General features: G+C 37.0%; 1 protein-coding gene and 1 long non-coding RNA gene across 2 annotated transcripts in view; both read left to right on the forward strand.

The window, feature by feature from the left end:
- The window catches only part of LOC105663418 (uncharacterized), a 147826-nt gene extending 135347 nt beyond the window's left edge, over positions 1-12479 (forward strand). Inside the window, exon 4 of the long non-coding RNA XR_001096900.2 lies at positions 10134-12479. This is a non-coding gene — a long non-coding RNA (uncharacterized LOC105663418). The remainder of the gene's footprint in view (positions 1-10133) is intronic.
- On the forward strand, positions 1925-9986 carry LOC143266003 (uncharacterized). The gene is made up of 2 exons (XM_076541098.1): positions 1925-8137; positions 8206-9986. The coding sequence occupies exon 1, from the start codon at positions 2050-2052 to the stop codon at positions 8122-8124; it is 6075 nt and encodes a 2024-aa protein (XP_076397213.1). The 5' UTR covers positions 1925-2049; the 3' UTR covers positions 8125-8137; positions 8206-9986.
- Positions 12480-13718: the final 1239 nt, after the last annotated feature.

Below are 13718 nucleotides of genomic sequence, written 5' to 3' on the forward strand. Positions count from 1 at the left end.
TTGTGAATAAAGTTCCGAAAAGCACTCATCCCCTATTTTTATTTAAAAATGAAAAATAGTACTTACCTGTCAACAGTATGGTGGTTGAACTGAAACTGAATAAAACATCTGCGGTATGTGACTTCCAAAGGAAGAGAATTGGTGGGGCAAATTCCAGGATTCCATGCTTTGTTCATATGTTTCATTGCAAGGTCATTTAGATTGTAAATATAGAATACACAACAACAGTGCAATACGCTTTGGGACAAGCCGTCCACTCTTCATCAGCTCCTACATTGTTTCAAGTTTGCCGCCCGCTTCGAACGTAAAGAAGGACAGCGCGTGAAAAAGAAGACACAGCATAAACAAATCGGTATATGTTGGCGAAACAATACCAATGCAATGCAGTATTCTCTCTGTAAATGTTAAAATTGTATCCCCACTACTGGGGGGATTCCCCACGAAATCAGTCAAGAATTAAAACACGATCGGTCGCCGAAACGACGAGAATCGAATATCGGTGAGACACATACTAATGCAAGCAAAGGAAAAGATTGTAACTTTCTTATTTCTTACTATTTTCATGAAACTATTACCGTTGTATTTGTCTAGATTTCCTGATTAAAATGACACCAAACATGATATAATTACGTTAACAATTGTGTGTGTAACGAGTGATTAAAGTTTTTAACGTAAAAGAGGACGGCGAATGGAAAAGAAAGAGAAGCAGAAGATTGACGCGTTCGGCAAACATGAAACACTCGTGCGTCTTCTGCCTTTTAAATTCAAAAATCAAAATTCTTTATTTTTGGAGTTTCATCAATGAAGCTTTGATTATCGTATTCGTCTCGTTTTTCTGATTAAAATGGTACCAAACACGGTATAATTAAAATCATAATTACTTGTATAGCAAGCCTTTAGAAGGAATTCGCACCTCTACCGTAAATGTTACATCCCAAACTTTTATGGCTTGTTACATAAGTAATTACGATCGTAATCGTATCGTGTTTGGAGTCATTTTAATCAGAAAAACGAGACAAATACAATGGTAAAAGTTTCATTGACGAAAAACCAAAAATAAAGAATTTTAATTTTTAAATTTAAAAGACAGAACACGCACGAGTCTTTCATATTTGCCGAACGCTCGAAACTCTATCCCTCTTTGTCTTTTGTATGGCTGTCTCTTTCTACGTTCAGCATCTCTTCCAACGTTTAGGAAAGGCAAACAGCAGTCAGTTGTATCGAGTATCGTGCCACGCTTTCTTGAGCTCAGCGCGATACAGGCAAAATTGAAGACTGCGTAATAGGTATTCGAAGTACAGCTTTTCCTTTTTTTCTATTTTTTATTTTTTTTTTTTTATTTTAAGAAACTAGAGTAAGATATAAAAATTGATTCTGCTTTGAGCGAATCAAAAAAAAGGGTCCAATTCTGCTTTGAGCGAATCAAAAAAAGAGTCCTATTCTGCTTTGAGCGAATCAAAAAAAGGGTCGTATTCTGCTTTGAGCGAATCAAAAAAAGAGTCCTATTCTGCTTTGAGCGAATCAAAAAAAGGGTCCTATTCTGCTTTGAGCGAATCAAAAAAAGGGTCCAATTCTGCTTTGAGCGAATCAAAAAAAGGGTCGTATTCTGCTTTGAGCGAATCAAAAAAAGAGTCCTATTCTGCTTTGAGCGAATCAAAAAAAGGGTCCTATTCTGCTTTGAGCGAATCAAAAAAAGGGTCCAATTCTGCTTTGAGCGAATCAAAAAAAGGGTCGTATTCTGCTTTGAGCGAATCAAAAAAAGAGTCCTATTCTGCTTTGAGCGAATCAAAAAAAGGGTCCTATTCTGCTTTGAGCGAATCAAAAAAAGGGTCCAATTCTGCTTTGAGCGAATCAAAAAAAGGGTCGTATTCTGCTTTGAGCGAATCAAAAAAAGAGTCCTATTCTGCTTTGAGCGAATCAAAAAAAGAGTCCTATTCTGCTTTGAGCGAATCAAAAAAAGGGTCCTATTCTGCTTTGAGCGAATCAAAAACAAGTGAGCCAATTGTGGTTTGAAGTAATCACTTTTTTAGAAGTCTCATATATACAACTATGGGCAGACCGACAAAAGATGCATCCCGAAGGAAAAAGAATCGAGCGAAAGAATCGCACGAAGTTAAACAATTACGTCTGTCAAGGAATCGTGAAATAAATGCACAGGCACGGCGTCAAGAAACTATTAATGAACGCCGTTCGAGATTATCCGCAATGCGGAAATACGCACGTTCGAAAGTGTCACGCGAAACAACAGGTGAAAAAAAAAGGCGGCTAAGTAGAATTTCTAACCGTTTAAAGAACGAATCGGCCGTGGAACGATCACGTCGGATCGGATTAATGCGCCGGCGATTAGCAAACGAATCGGCCGAGGAACGATCACGTCGGATCGGATTAATCCGCCGGCGATTAGCAAACGAATCGGCCGAGGAACGATCACGTCGGATCGGATTAATGCGCCGGCGATTAGCAAACGAATCGGCCGAGGAACGATCACGTCGGATCGGATTAATGCGCCGGCGATTAGCAAACGAATCGGGCCAGGAACGATCACGTCGGATCGGATTAATCCACCGGCGATTAGAGAACGAATCGGCCGAGGAACGATCACGTCGGATCGGATTAATCCGCCGGCGATTAGCAAACGAATCGGGCCAGGAACGATCACGTCGGATCAGATTAATCCACCGGCGATTAGAGATCGAATCGGCCGAGGAACGATCACGTCGGATCGGAATAATACGCCGGCGATTAGCAAACGAATCGGGCCAGGAACGATCACGTCGGATCGGATTAATCCAACGGCGATTAGAGAACGAATCGGCCGAGGAACGATCACGTCGGATCGGATTAATCCGCCGGCGATTAGCAAACGAATCGGCCCAGGAACGATCACGTCGGATCGGATTAATCCACCGGCGATTAGAGAATGAATCGGCCCAGGAACGATCACGTCGGATCGGATTAATCCACCGGCGATTAGAGAACGAATCTACGAAACAACGTTCACAACGTCTAATGCTCGCAAGAAATCGTACGCGGGAAGTGGTACTAACAGAATGTACCGAATCAAGAAATACACGCTTAAATGATATGCGCGAACATGCTAGAAACCGAAGAAAAGAGCTTCTTCTTCAGGCAGACAGTTTTAAATCGGCTATTAATATTTTTGCTGATGTACCGTGTGCGGTGTGTTGCAAAACTTTATATCCGCAGCAACGTTACGCTTTGCACACGCAGCCTCTGTCTCATCTAATTCCTGCAAATCTGATAGAATTAGAGAAGATAACAACATGTTCTCGCTGCCTACATCATCTTAAAAAGCACAAAGTTCCATCGCAGGCATTGTGGAATAAAATGGAAGTAATGCAAGTACCTCAGGTGATATCAGATTTATCGGAAATCGAAAAACACATGTTGTGCAGAATAGTCCCGTTCCTTAAAATCATGAAAATTCAAAATCGCTTCAGTCAGAATTGGTGCAAAGGTCAGGTAGTCCTATTTGCCCGTGATGTATTCGAAGTTGCCGAACAACTTCCAGTTAGGTTAAACCAGACCGGTATAATGATTGTCGTAGAAAGCCTAGAAAATTTGGAACGACAGCGACAATTTGAAATAGACGTCGGTAAACTTCGAAGAGCTTTAGAATGGCTGCTACAAAATAATGCTTTGTACAAAGATGTGCGACCATGTTTTTCTAATATTATCAATAACATTTCGGAAATAGCTCATGTCACTGAAGAGCTTCCTATTGTAAGAAAAGAAATTGAAGTTGCACAAAGAATTACTGAATCAAGCAGTAAATTTGTGCATGTAGGCCATAATGTAGCTATTTTACGAGGCACGTGCCATCAAGCTAGCGATCGCTTCAGCATCGAATCTCGCGGTAAGCAATGCACAGGCATAGCTGCAGTTGCTTGTGTTGCGTTTAATTTGCTCGATCCTAGTACGTGGTGTACTAGTGATGTTGATTATGTACTTTTAGTAGGAGATAAATATTACCGTGATTGCATTGAAGCGCGAAATAACCCTGACCCCGGAGAAGTCAATGTAGACTACTTAGCTGTAACAGAATTATTGCCACACTTATCGTTTAATAATATCAGAGTCGGTATTGACATTGGCTATGAAATGGCTGTAAATGGTCATATTGACATTGATAACGGTGATGAAGGATTCCCAAATTTAAAGAACGGTTTAATTATGTTTTTCCAACAGTATACATACGGAATTCTTACCGCGAATTTTATATCAGTCGCTGTATCATGCAGCAACCAGTCGGAAAGTCCCTGCTATTGGTTGTTTGATTCCCACGCAAGAGGTCCGAAAGGATATAAAGCACCGTCACGGGGCCTTTCATGCTGTATGAAATTTACGAATATTGAAGATTTACACATGATCTTGCGTCGTAATTTATATGCTAAAGGAGGCAATAGCAATGTGCTAAATATCTACTCATTAACACCTCTAGCAATTGCACCCGAAATGAATAGATCCCCACAAGTCGAAAGGATACAACAATCACCTGCTGCGACTACTCATACAGAGTCCGGCGAGGCGCAAGTTGTTTTCGCAACAAGTATGTTACGTTCGATTGATGACGATATTCCCAATATCGATAATATCGTCTCTATCGGTAATAATAACAACACAGAAAATGACCCGATAAGATTGGCGAATATACATAGAAAAACTGCGCCTCCTTTGAACCTAGAGAGGGAAAGAAGAATGGAAGAACTGTGTTGGTTCTTTCTATTTCCAGATGGAAAAAATGGTTTCGGAGAGCACCGAGATATCTCAATAACACCACTGGATTACTTCCAAGCGCGTATTCTGAGCAATGACAAACGATTTCAACGAACAGATTATTTGTTCTTCGCATTATCTGTTGTTGAATATTATCGCGCAAAAGCTAGCGTTTCAGTATCATGTAGAATGCGCCAAGGAGAACATACTCCACAGCGATTAGTAGATAATATGCACCTCACGATGAGAAATATAAGAGGATCGGTATCATACTGGAAACGTTGCTGCTCGGAATTAATCGCCATGGTTCGAAGTCTTGGACCGCCCACATGGTTTGCTACCTTCTCTTGCAATGATCTAAACTGGCCAGATATGTTGAAAGCGTTACTCTTATCCGATGGTCGTCCCATTACCGAATTTGAAAACCTAACTTTTGCGGATCGACTAAAGTTGGTTCAGAAATATCCAGTAGTTATAGCAAGACAATTTACGGTACGAGTAAACGCGTTGATGCAGTATTTAAAAAACTCTCATTGCTTAGGTGGCGTTGTTATCGATTTTTGGTATAGAATTGAATTTCAGAATAGGGGAAGTCCACATTTACACATGCTGATTTGGTGTGAAAATGTACCCGATTTCCTTACCAACGAAGGCCGCAACGTTATTGAGAAAGTTGTATCTTGTTCATTGGAAGCAGAAAACCAAGATATGAGCGACATAGTACAAAGAGTCCAAATTCATAAACATTCTGATACATGTTACAAAGATCGTAATAATCGTTGTTGTCGTTTCGGATTTCCTAGACCGATAAGTGAAACAACGATGTGCTTGGGTCCAGATGACACACTTGCCAACAATGGACGTTTCTGTGTACTTAAGAGAACCGTAAATGAAGTTATGGTAAATAATTACAATCCAACTCTTTTAAAGCTTTGGGAAGCAAACATGGATATTCAACCATGCGGAAATGTTACAGCAGTTGCATATTATATTGCTAAGTACGCAAGTAAGTGCGAGCCGCAGGATACAGGAGACGTTATTAAAGAAGCCGTTTCCCGTGCGAAACGCCGCGGCGGTACCGTCTGGAATCAATTATTTTCGGTATCTATGGCAATTCTGTCCCAACGAATGGTCAGTGCTGCAGAATGTGCTTATCGATTATGCCATCTGCCTCTTAAAATGAGCTCGCGAAAAGCTGTATTTATAAACAGCTGTCGGCCTGAGCAGAGATACAGAATTTTGCGTTTCGAAGGATATGAAACATCATTTTTCAATAACATATTCGATCGTTACGCAAAGAGACCGGACAGTCTAGAGAATTTGAGCTTAGCTGAATTTGCTGTCCGATATGAAACAGTTTCAAGTGGAATGTGGACAGAAGAGGATGGAGACGCAGAACTTAGAAATGACGATGAAGAAACATCGAGGTCGAGGTTTATAAAATTGAAGGACAATACTCGAATGCGAATAAGAAATAAAGCAGCTGTACTTCGCCACCGATATTATACCTTGAACAGTGATAGAGAAGGATATTTCTATAACTTGATAGTGTGTCACATTCCATTTCGTGATGAAAGTACACTTATGTCCGAAAACGAATCTTCGGAACAATGTTTTCTTCGACGGCGACACGAATTGAAACCTATGTTGGGAAACGCAACCGTTGAACAATTTACTCACGCAGAACAAATTATTGAAGCAGCGCTGGCCCAGGCTGTAGCTTTGAACGTTGTACGCGAAGGGGAAACTAATAATGAACAGTTAAGAGAACCAGTCAGCATTCATGCCGACGAAACAGTATATTGCGATCAAGTTGATTTGTATGAGGATCAACAGCAAGAAACACTTGCAATGCCAGAAGACGTGTTCCTTAACAGTATTCGAAGTCTTAACGTTCAACAGAAAAGTTTATTGAAATCAGTTTCCTCAGTAATTGAGAAAGATATTAAAAAGAATGATGATGAAGATACGGAACAAATGTTACTTTTTATTACCGGAGGAGCTGGTAGTGGCAAGTCGTTTATTTTAAAATTACTTGTTGAACATATTAAACGCTGCTATAATCCCACAGTTGATATGATGATAAAACCATTGTTCATTGAAGTAGCTTCTTTGACTGGCGTCGCTGCCCGCCAAATATTCGGAAAAACTCTGCACTCCTTGTTCTCGTTGCCTATTGAAAAAGGTACTGCAATGACCTATCGGCGACTGACTGGACAAAGACTCGAACAAGAGAGACGAAAGTGGCGGTACATAAGGTGGTTGATTATTGACGAGATATCAATGGTATCTTACGAGAATTTGCGAATAATTCATTTAAGATTGCAAGAATTCAAAATGAATGATAAACTGTTTGGTGGCGTAAATGTACTTCTGTTTGGCGATATCATGCAGTTGCCCCCGGTAAAAGGACACTGGTGTTTTATACAGCCCCATTGGTGTAGCGCAGAAATTAATTTATGGCACCAATTTTCATTCTGCGAACTCACCATTAATATGCGACAAAGGGATGACGTCGAGTTTATCGACTTACTGAATAACCTACGGTTTGGGGAAGTGACAACCTTTCAACTACAAATACTATGCGAACGAAGAAGAGTTCCCTTAACCGGAGAGTTTGAGGATGGTGAAGCGGTAAGAATATTCCCAACCATAAAATTAGTCGATGAATATAATACAAAAATGACCGATAAATTAGCACAATCACATCGAATGTACATCATTGATGCAGTAGACGAGTCCCGTGAGGCAGCTACATATGGAAAAAGGCCACCAGAAAATGTTATTCCTACAAATGTTAATAACTGTGGCGGACTGTTACATACAATAACGTTAGCCGAGGGATCGCGAATCATGCTGCGGCGAAATATATCAATTTCTGATGGTTTGATAAACGGTGCAATGGGAATAGTTAAGAAATTTATATGGCCGGCACTTAGAAGAGACCAACTAGAAGAGGGAGAATTGCCGGATTCAGTTCTTATAAAATTTGACGACGAATCTGTTGGAAATAGGTTCAAAGATATTGATGGTTACATTCCAATATCTCCAGTTTCAGCAACGTTTCAGGCAACAAAAGGTTATGGGGACGTCGAGCGCAGAATGTTACCACTTATTTTAAGTTGGGCAGTAACGGTGCACAAATTACAAGGGACCACATTAAACAAAGCTGTAATTGATCTTGGCAAAAGGAATTTTGCAAAAGGTCAAATTTACGTTGCACTTAGTCGTGTTAAAAGTCTAGATGGTCTAGTTTTATCTGATTTAGCGCCAAACAAAATCCTAGTTAAACCTCATGACGAGCGAGCACTCGCAGAAATGGAAAGATTACGACGCTTGCTTTTGCAAACAAACACTGCAAATCAGCTTCCAGCGACTGACACGTAAAGAAACAAGCCAAGTATGTTTTTTTTCCTTCTCTTTTATTTGCGGCCAATTGATAAAGAAATTGACGAAGTCTACTTACAGGAACAACTTTGAAAAATCACGGTCGCCATATTTTTTGCAGGGTAAGAATAAATCTTTTGCAATATCAGTAGTTATTAACAATTAACGAGTCCCATAAATGTCTGTTACAAATGAGATCATCTTGGAAAGATCTTCGAGATTCGAAAAGTTTCATCGCGATCGGTGCATTTCTTACATAACAATACCAAAGAATAGGATTTTGCAATAACAATAGTTATTATACATGTATACTGATTTTCGGCCGACAAGACGTGTTTGTTGTCAACAAGAAGACGTGTTTGTTGTCGACAAGAAAATCGGCGACTGCATGTTGATTCATACACCACCAGAGGCACAGAGGCATACGTAGAATTCAATATACAGTATTCACTCCGTAAATGTTAAAAAGATCTCTACCGTAAATGTTAAAAAAAAAATATACTGATCGAATTAAGTAACATCCTCCTTTTTCGAAGTCGGTTAAAAATTGTATCCCCACTACTGGAGGGATCCTCCTCGAAATCAGTCGAGAATGAAACACGATCGGTCGCCGAAACGACGAGAATCGAATATCGGTGAGACACATACTAATGCAAGCAAAGGAAAAGATTGTAACTTTCTTATTTCTTACTATTTTCATGAAACTATTACCGTTGTATTTGTCTAGATTTCCTGATTAAAATGACACCAAACATGATATAATTACGTTAACATATGTGTGTGTAACGAGTGATTAAAGTTTTTAACGTAAAAGAGGACGGCGAATGGAAAAGAAAGAAAAGCAGAAGATTGACGCGTTCGGCAAATATGAAACACTCGTGCGTCTTCTGCCTTTTAAATTCAAAAATCAAAATTCTTTATTTTTGGAGTTTCATCAATGAAGCTTTGATTATCGTATTCGTCTCGTTTTTCTGATTAAAATGGTACCAAACACGGTATAATTAAAATCATAATTACTTGTATAGCAAGCCTTTAGAAGGAATTCGCACCTCTACCGTAAATGTTACATCCCAAACTTTTATGGCTTGTTACATAAGTAATTACGATCGTAATCGTATCGTGTTTGGTGTCATTTTAATCAGAAAAACGAGACAAATACGATGGTAAAAGTTTCATTGACGAAAAACCAAAAATAAAGAATTTTAATTTTTAAATTTAAGACAGAACACGCACGAGTCCTTCATGTTTGCCGAACGCTCGAAACTCTATCCCTCTTTGTCTTTTGCATGGCTGTCTCTTTCTACGTTCGGCACACCACAAAGAATGTAGGACCTCTACCGTAAATGTACAATCGAGACCGGCAAAAGTAACATTTACGGAGTGAATACTGTATTAGTAACAATAGTTTTTCGCTAATAACTCGGAAACTAAAGCTTCCCCTTAATTGCGGATAAGGAAAAAGTTGTTCAGAATCGTGCCCCTGATAACATATTAAAAGGACATTAAAATCGTCCAAAGTTGATTTCAAAACTTTTCAACAATTTTTCGCTAATATCTCGAAAACTAAAGCTTTCCGCGAAATTTTTATATGAACAAAATTGTTCAGAATCATGTCCGTGATAAGATATTAAAAGCGCACTAAAATCGAGAAAAGTTTATTTCAAAAGTTGCCGGTTTTTTTGCAATAACAACACTTTGCAATTGAAAAATGAAAAATTTTTTGATAATGGTACCAATGGGGAGTCAGAACCTACCAGATGCAAAAGGTTTCGTTCCGATCGGTGCATCCAGCTAGGCGTAATAGGCGGGCACACATAGAAAATAAAAATAATAAAAAAAAAAAAAAAAAAAAAAAAAAAATATACTGATCGAATTGAGTAACCTCCTCCTTTTTCGAAGTCGGTTAAAAATATCCGAAGTGATTACACATTGTTACATAGCATCTGCTACCAAACTGTTTTATTCCCACATAATTGATTTCCAAGAACTCAAAATTTCCATTAAAATAGCATAATTCCGCTGGATTCATCGAGTCTTGCAAACGGACGAAAGTCCCACCGACCATAAAATGTTCAGTCACGGTCGATGAAGACCTCATCCGGACACACTACTCGTGGCTGGATTCCGTATATTGTGAACATCAGCTTCACTTCTGAAACTACTTTCGGAGGTAATACAGGAAGTCTGTAAAATAAGTACCTGTGTTAGACATAAATGTTATGAAACACCGCATCCGTTTTAGTTTAACGTAACCATTATATAATTATTCTACCACGTCATAATAAGTAGACTACTCTCATTCCTTGAACTTCAGTTTAACATGAATTTTTAAATTTATTTTTGCAGTACTCATTGGTAATAATGGGACAGTTCCTGTTTACTGATATTGTGACTCACAAGGTGTGTCAATGTGTATACTGTATTGATGATGTAAGACGCACATGGTGCGTCATTTTCTTTGCATGTCACAGAGACGCACACGTTATATTGTCATCTTTATTTTGTGAATGCTACTGTGACGCACCGTGTGCGTCGTCTGCATTGGTTGGTATTGTGACACACAGGGTGCGTTGTCATTGCATGATGTTGTTGTGACACACAAGGTGCGTCAGGGTGTACATTCTCCTTATAGAATAGAATATATTGTTACGTCACTGTTTATATTTTATATCTTATAAATAGAATAGGACGCACATAGTGTATCATCATTTTCTTTGCGTGGATGACGTGACGCATAAGGTGTGTCATCGTTTTCATTGCGTGGATGACGTGACACACAAGGTGTGTCAATGTGTACATTGTGTAGATGAATAGGACACACATGGTGCGTCATCGTTTATATTTTATGTTGTATAGATAAAATAGTATACACATAATGTGCAACTGTTTTTTATTGCGTGGATAACGCGACGCACAAGGTGCGTCAGTATATATTACGTAGATGAGCAGGACACACATGGTGCGTCATCGTTTATATTTTATGTTGTATACATAACATAGGATAGACATAATGTGCAACTGTTTTTTTATTGCGTGGATAACGTGACGCACGAGGTGCGTCAGTGTATATTACGTAGATGAGTAGGACACACATGGTGCGTCATCGTTTATATTTTATATTGTTCACATAAAACAGGACACATACGGTGTGTCATCGTTTACATTATATACACTGTGTTATCTGTTGGCAATGTATGAGTGATGTAACAAGATGTAGCAAGATATAGTAAGATATAGTGTTGTAAAATTATACTTGTATCAAGCAGTATCTAAAGCCCAAATTTCTAGGGGAATATGTTCTGTTCTAAGATTTTGTTTGAATACTTTACATAGAGTAGAATACTTTATATAATTTAAACGAATATCTGAAAAATTTGTATTAAAAAATTGTACAATTATAGACTAAATAGTATTTAACATCAAATCAGAAAATTTTCGATGCTTTATTATGACAATTCGTTTTCACAGAAATAGATTTGAATTTTACCGCCATTTTAGATCACGTCCGGTTTAGAGCAGCATGGCGGTACATTCTGCGATCACTGCTTGAAACGGTGTAAACCACGAGGATAGATATTGCGTGCGTGACGTCATTAGAATTCTTAACTGGTTATCGACATAAAGAATATCATTTCGAAACTGTCAATTCCGTGACGAATCTTTTGTCACGTTAATTCTCTTTTCTTGTTTTGTTACTCACGATTCTCGCGTCTCGTATCACCTTGAGAAGGACCAGGAGGATCTCGAATCTTGTCGATTTTTAGCATTAAAATCGAGTCGTCTGATCGTGTTCCCGTCACCGTTCGCGTTATCGTAGCTGGTAAATTCACGTGTTACGTAAATCTTCCAGAGATCCGCGCATCTTTGACCAATTAGCGAGTCTCGTTTTTATCGTGCCGACACGGTTCACGAAAGAGTCATTGACAAAAATTCGCCAGCGATATTTCGTTTCGTTTTGCAGCCAAACCAGTGATGAATCAATCAATTAACAAAACACGCACTCCGGGAAACAATTTTTCGGAACTTGAAAATCTTTCAGAAATTTTATGATCTATATTTTTGCAATTTTTTGTTTAACTTGTGTTGATGACAATATGTAACTATAAATATTGATAAATGTTATGTCAGCAAAGAATGACAAAATATTGTTTAAAAAGGCCAAGATCTCTGATCTTGTTTCGACTTTAATATTTACTGTCTTGTAAATATTGAAGATATCGAATATGACTTGTAAATATTATTGTAATTTATTAAGTAAATATTAAACTATTTGTAAAGTAAGCTGTAAATATTAATGTAATTTGTAACTGATTGAATTTAAACTTAATAGAAAATTAATAGAATTGAAAACTTAATAGAATTTTGTTAAAAATATTCTGTTAATAATTATGTCAAATTGTCGAAAGTATAACAATGTATTGACATAAAGATATAAAGAGACTTATAATAATTTTTAGTTATGGCACATAAAGGTGTTAGTACAGCACTGAACCAGGGACGAAACGACTGACGACGCAACAGGTGCGTGGCAGTAATATTTTGGTTTAGAAAAATTTATCGAGGATCTAATTTACTCGAAATTGGAATATAATCAGTTGTAATGACAAGGTTATGAGAAAGCAATATATTCCTGTTGGGGCTATGTATGATATCACTAGGTAATAAAAGATTATAGTACCCTAATAAAAAATTAGATGATCGATACATTTTATCAATATCTCAGTGTTCTTAATAGTAACGGAGTAATCTGTGATACTGATAAAATTGTGTTTATGGTGGATGTTGATCGTGAATTTAGAAATGAGTTTTGAAAACATTGGAAAATTTGAAGAGCAGAAAACTGAGTAACTGAATAATTGAATAGTTGAATAATCGAAGTGAATAATTGATTAAATGAATTATTGAATCATTGAGTTATTGAATTATTGAATTATTAAGTTATTGAGTTATTGAATTACTGAATTACTGAATTATTGAATTATTGAATTACTGAATTATTGAATTATTGAATAATTGAATAATTGAATTACTGAATTATTGAATTACTGAATAATTGAATTACTGAATAATTGAATTACTGAATTATTGAATTATTGAATTATTAAATTACTGAATTCTTAAATTATTGAATTATTGAACTATTAAATTATTGAATTATTGAATAACAAAATAATCGAATGACTTAACAATTGAAGAACTGAACAACTGAATAAATTCACAATTGAATTAAAAAATAATCGAATAGTTGAATAATCTAATAATCGACTGATTGAAAAATTGAATAATTCAACAATTCAATAATTCAATAATTCAATAATTCAATAATTCAATAATTCAATAATTCAATAATTCAATAATTCAATAATTCAATAATTCAATAATTCAATAATTCAATAATTCAATAATTCAAAAATTCAATAATTCAATAATTCAATGATTCAATAATTCAATAATCGAATAATTGAAAATTTGGAACTCGATAATTTAGAAATAAAAAAACTTGAAAACTTGGAAACTTGAGAAAATAAAAAAATTGTAAAACTAAAAAATTGAAAAACTGAAAAATTGAAACATTGAAAAATTGAAAAATTGAA

The sequence above is a fragment of the Megachile rotundata genome, chromosome 16 (assembly GCF_050947335.1).
Source record: "Megachile rotundata isolate GNS110a chromosome 16, iyMegRotu1, whole genome shotgun sequence".
Classification (NCBI taxonomy): Eukaryota; Metazoa; Arthropoda; class Insecta; order Hymenoptera; family Megachilidae; genus Megachile; species Megachile rotundata.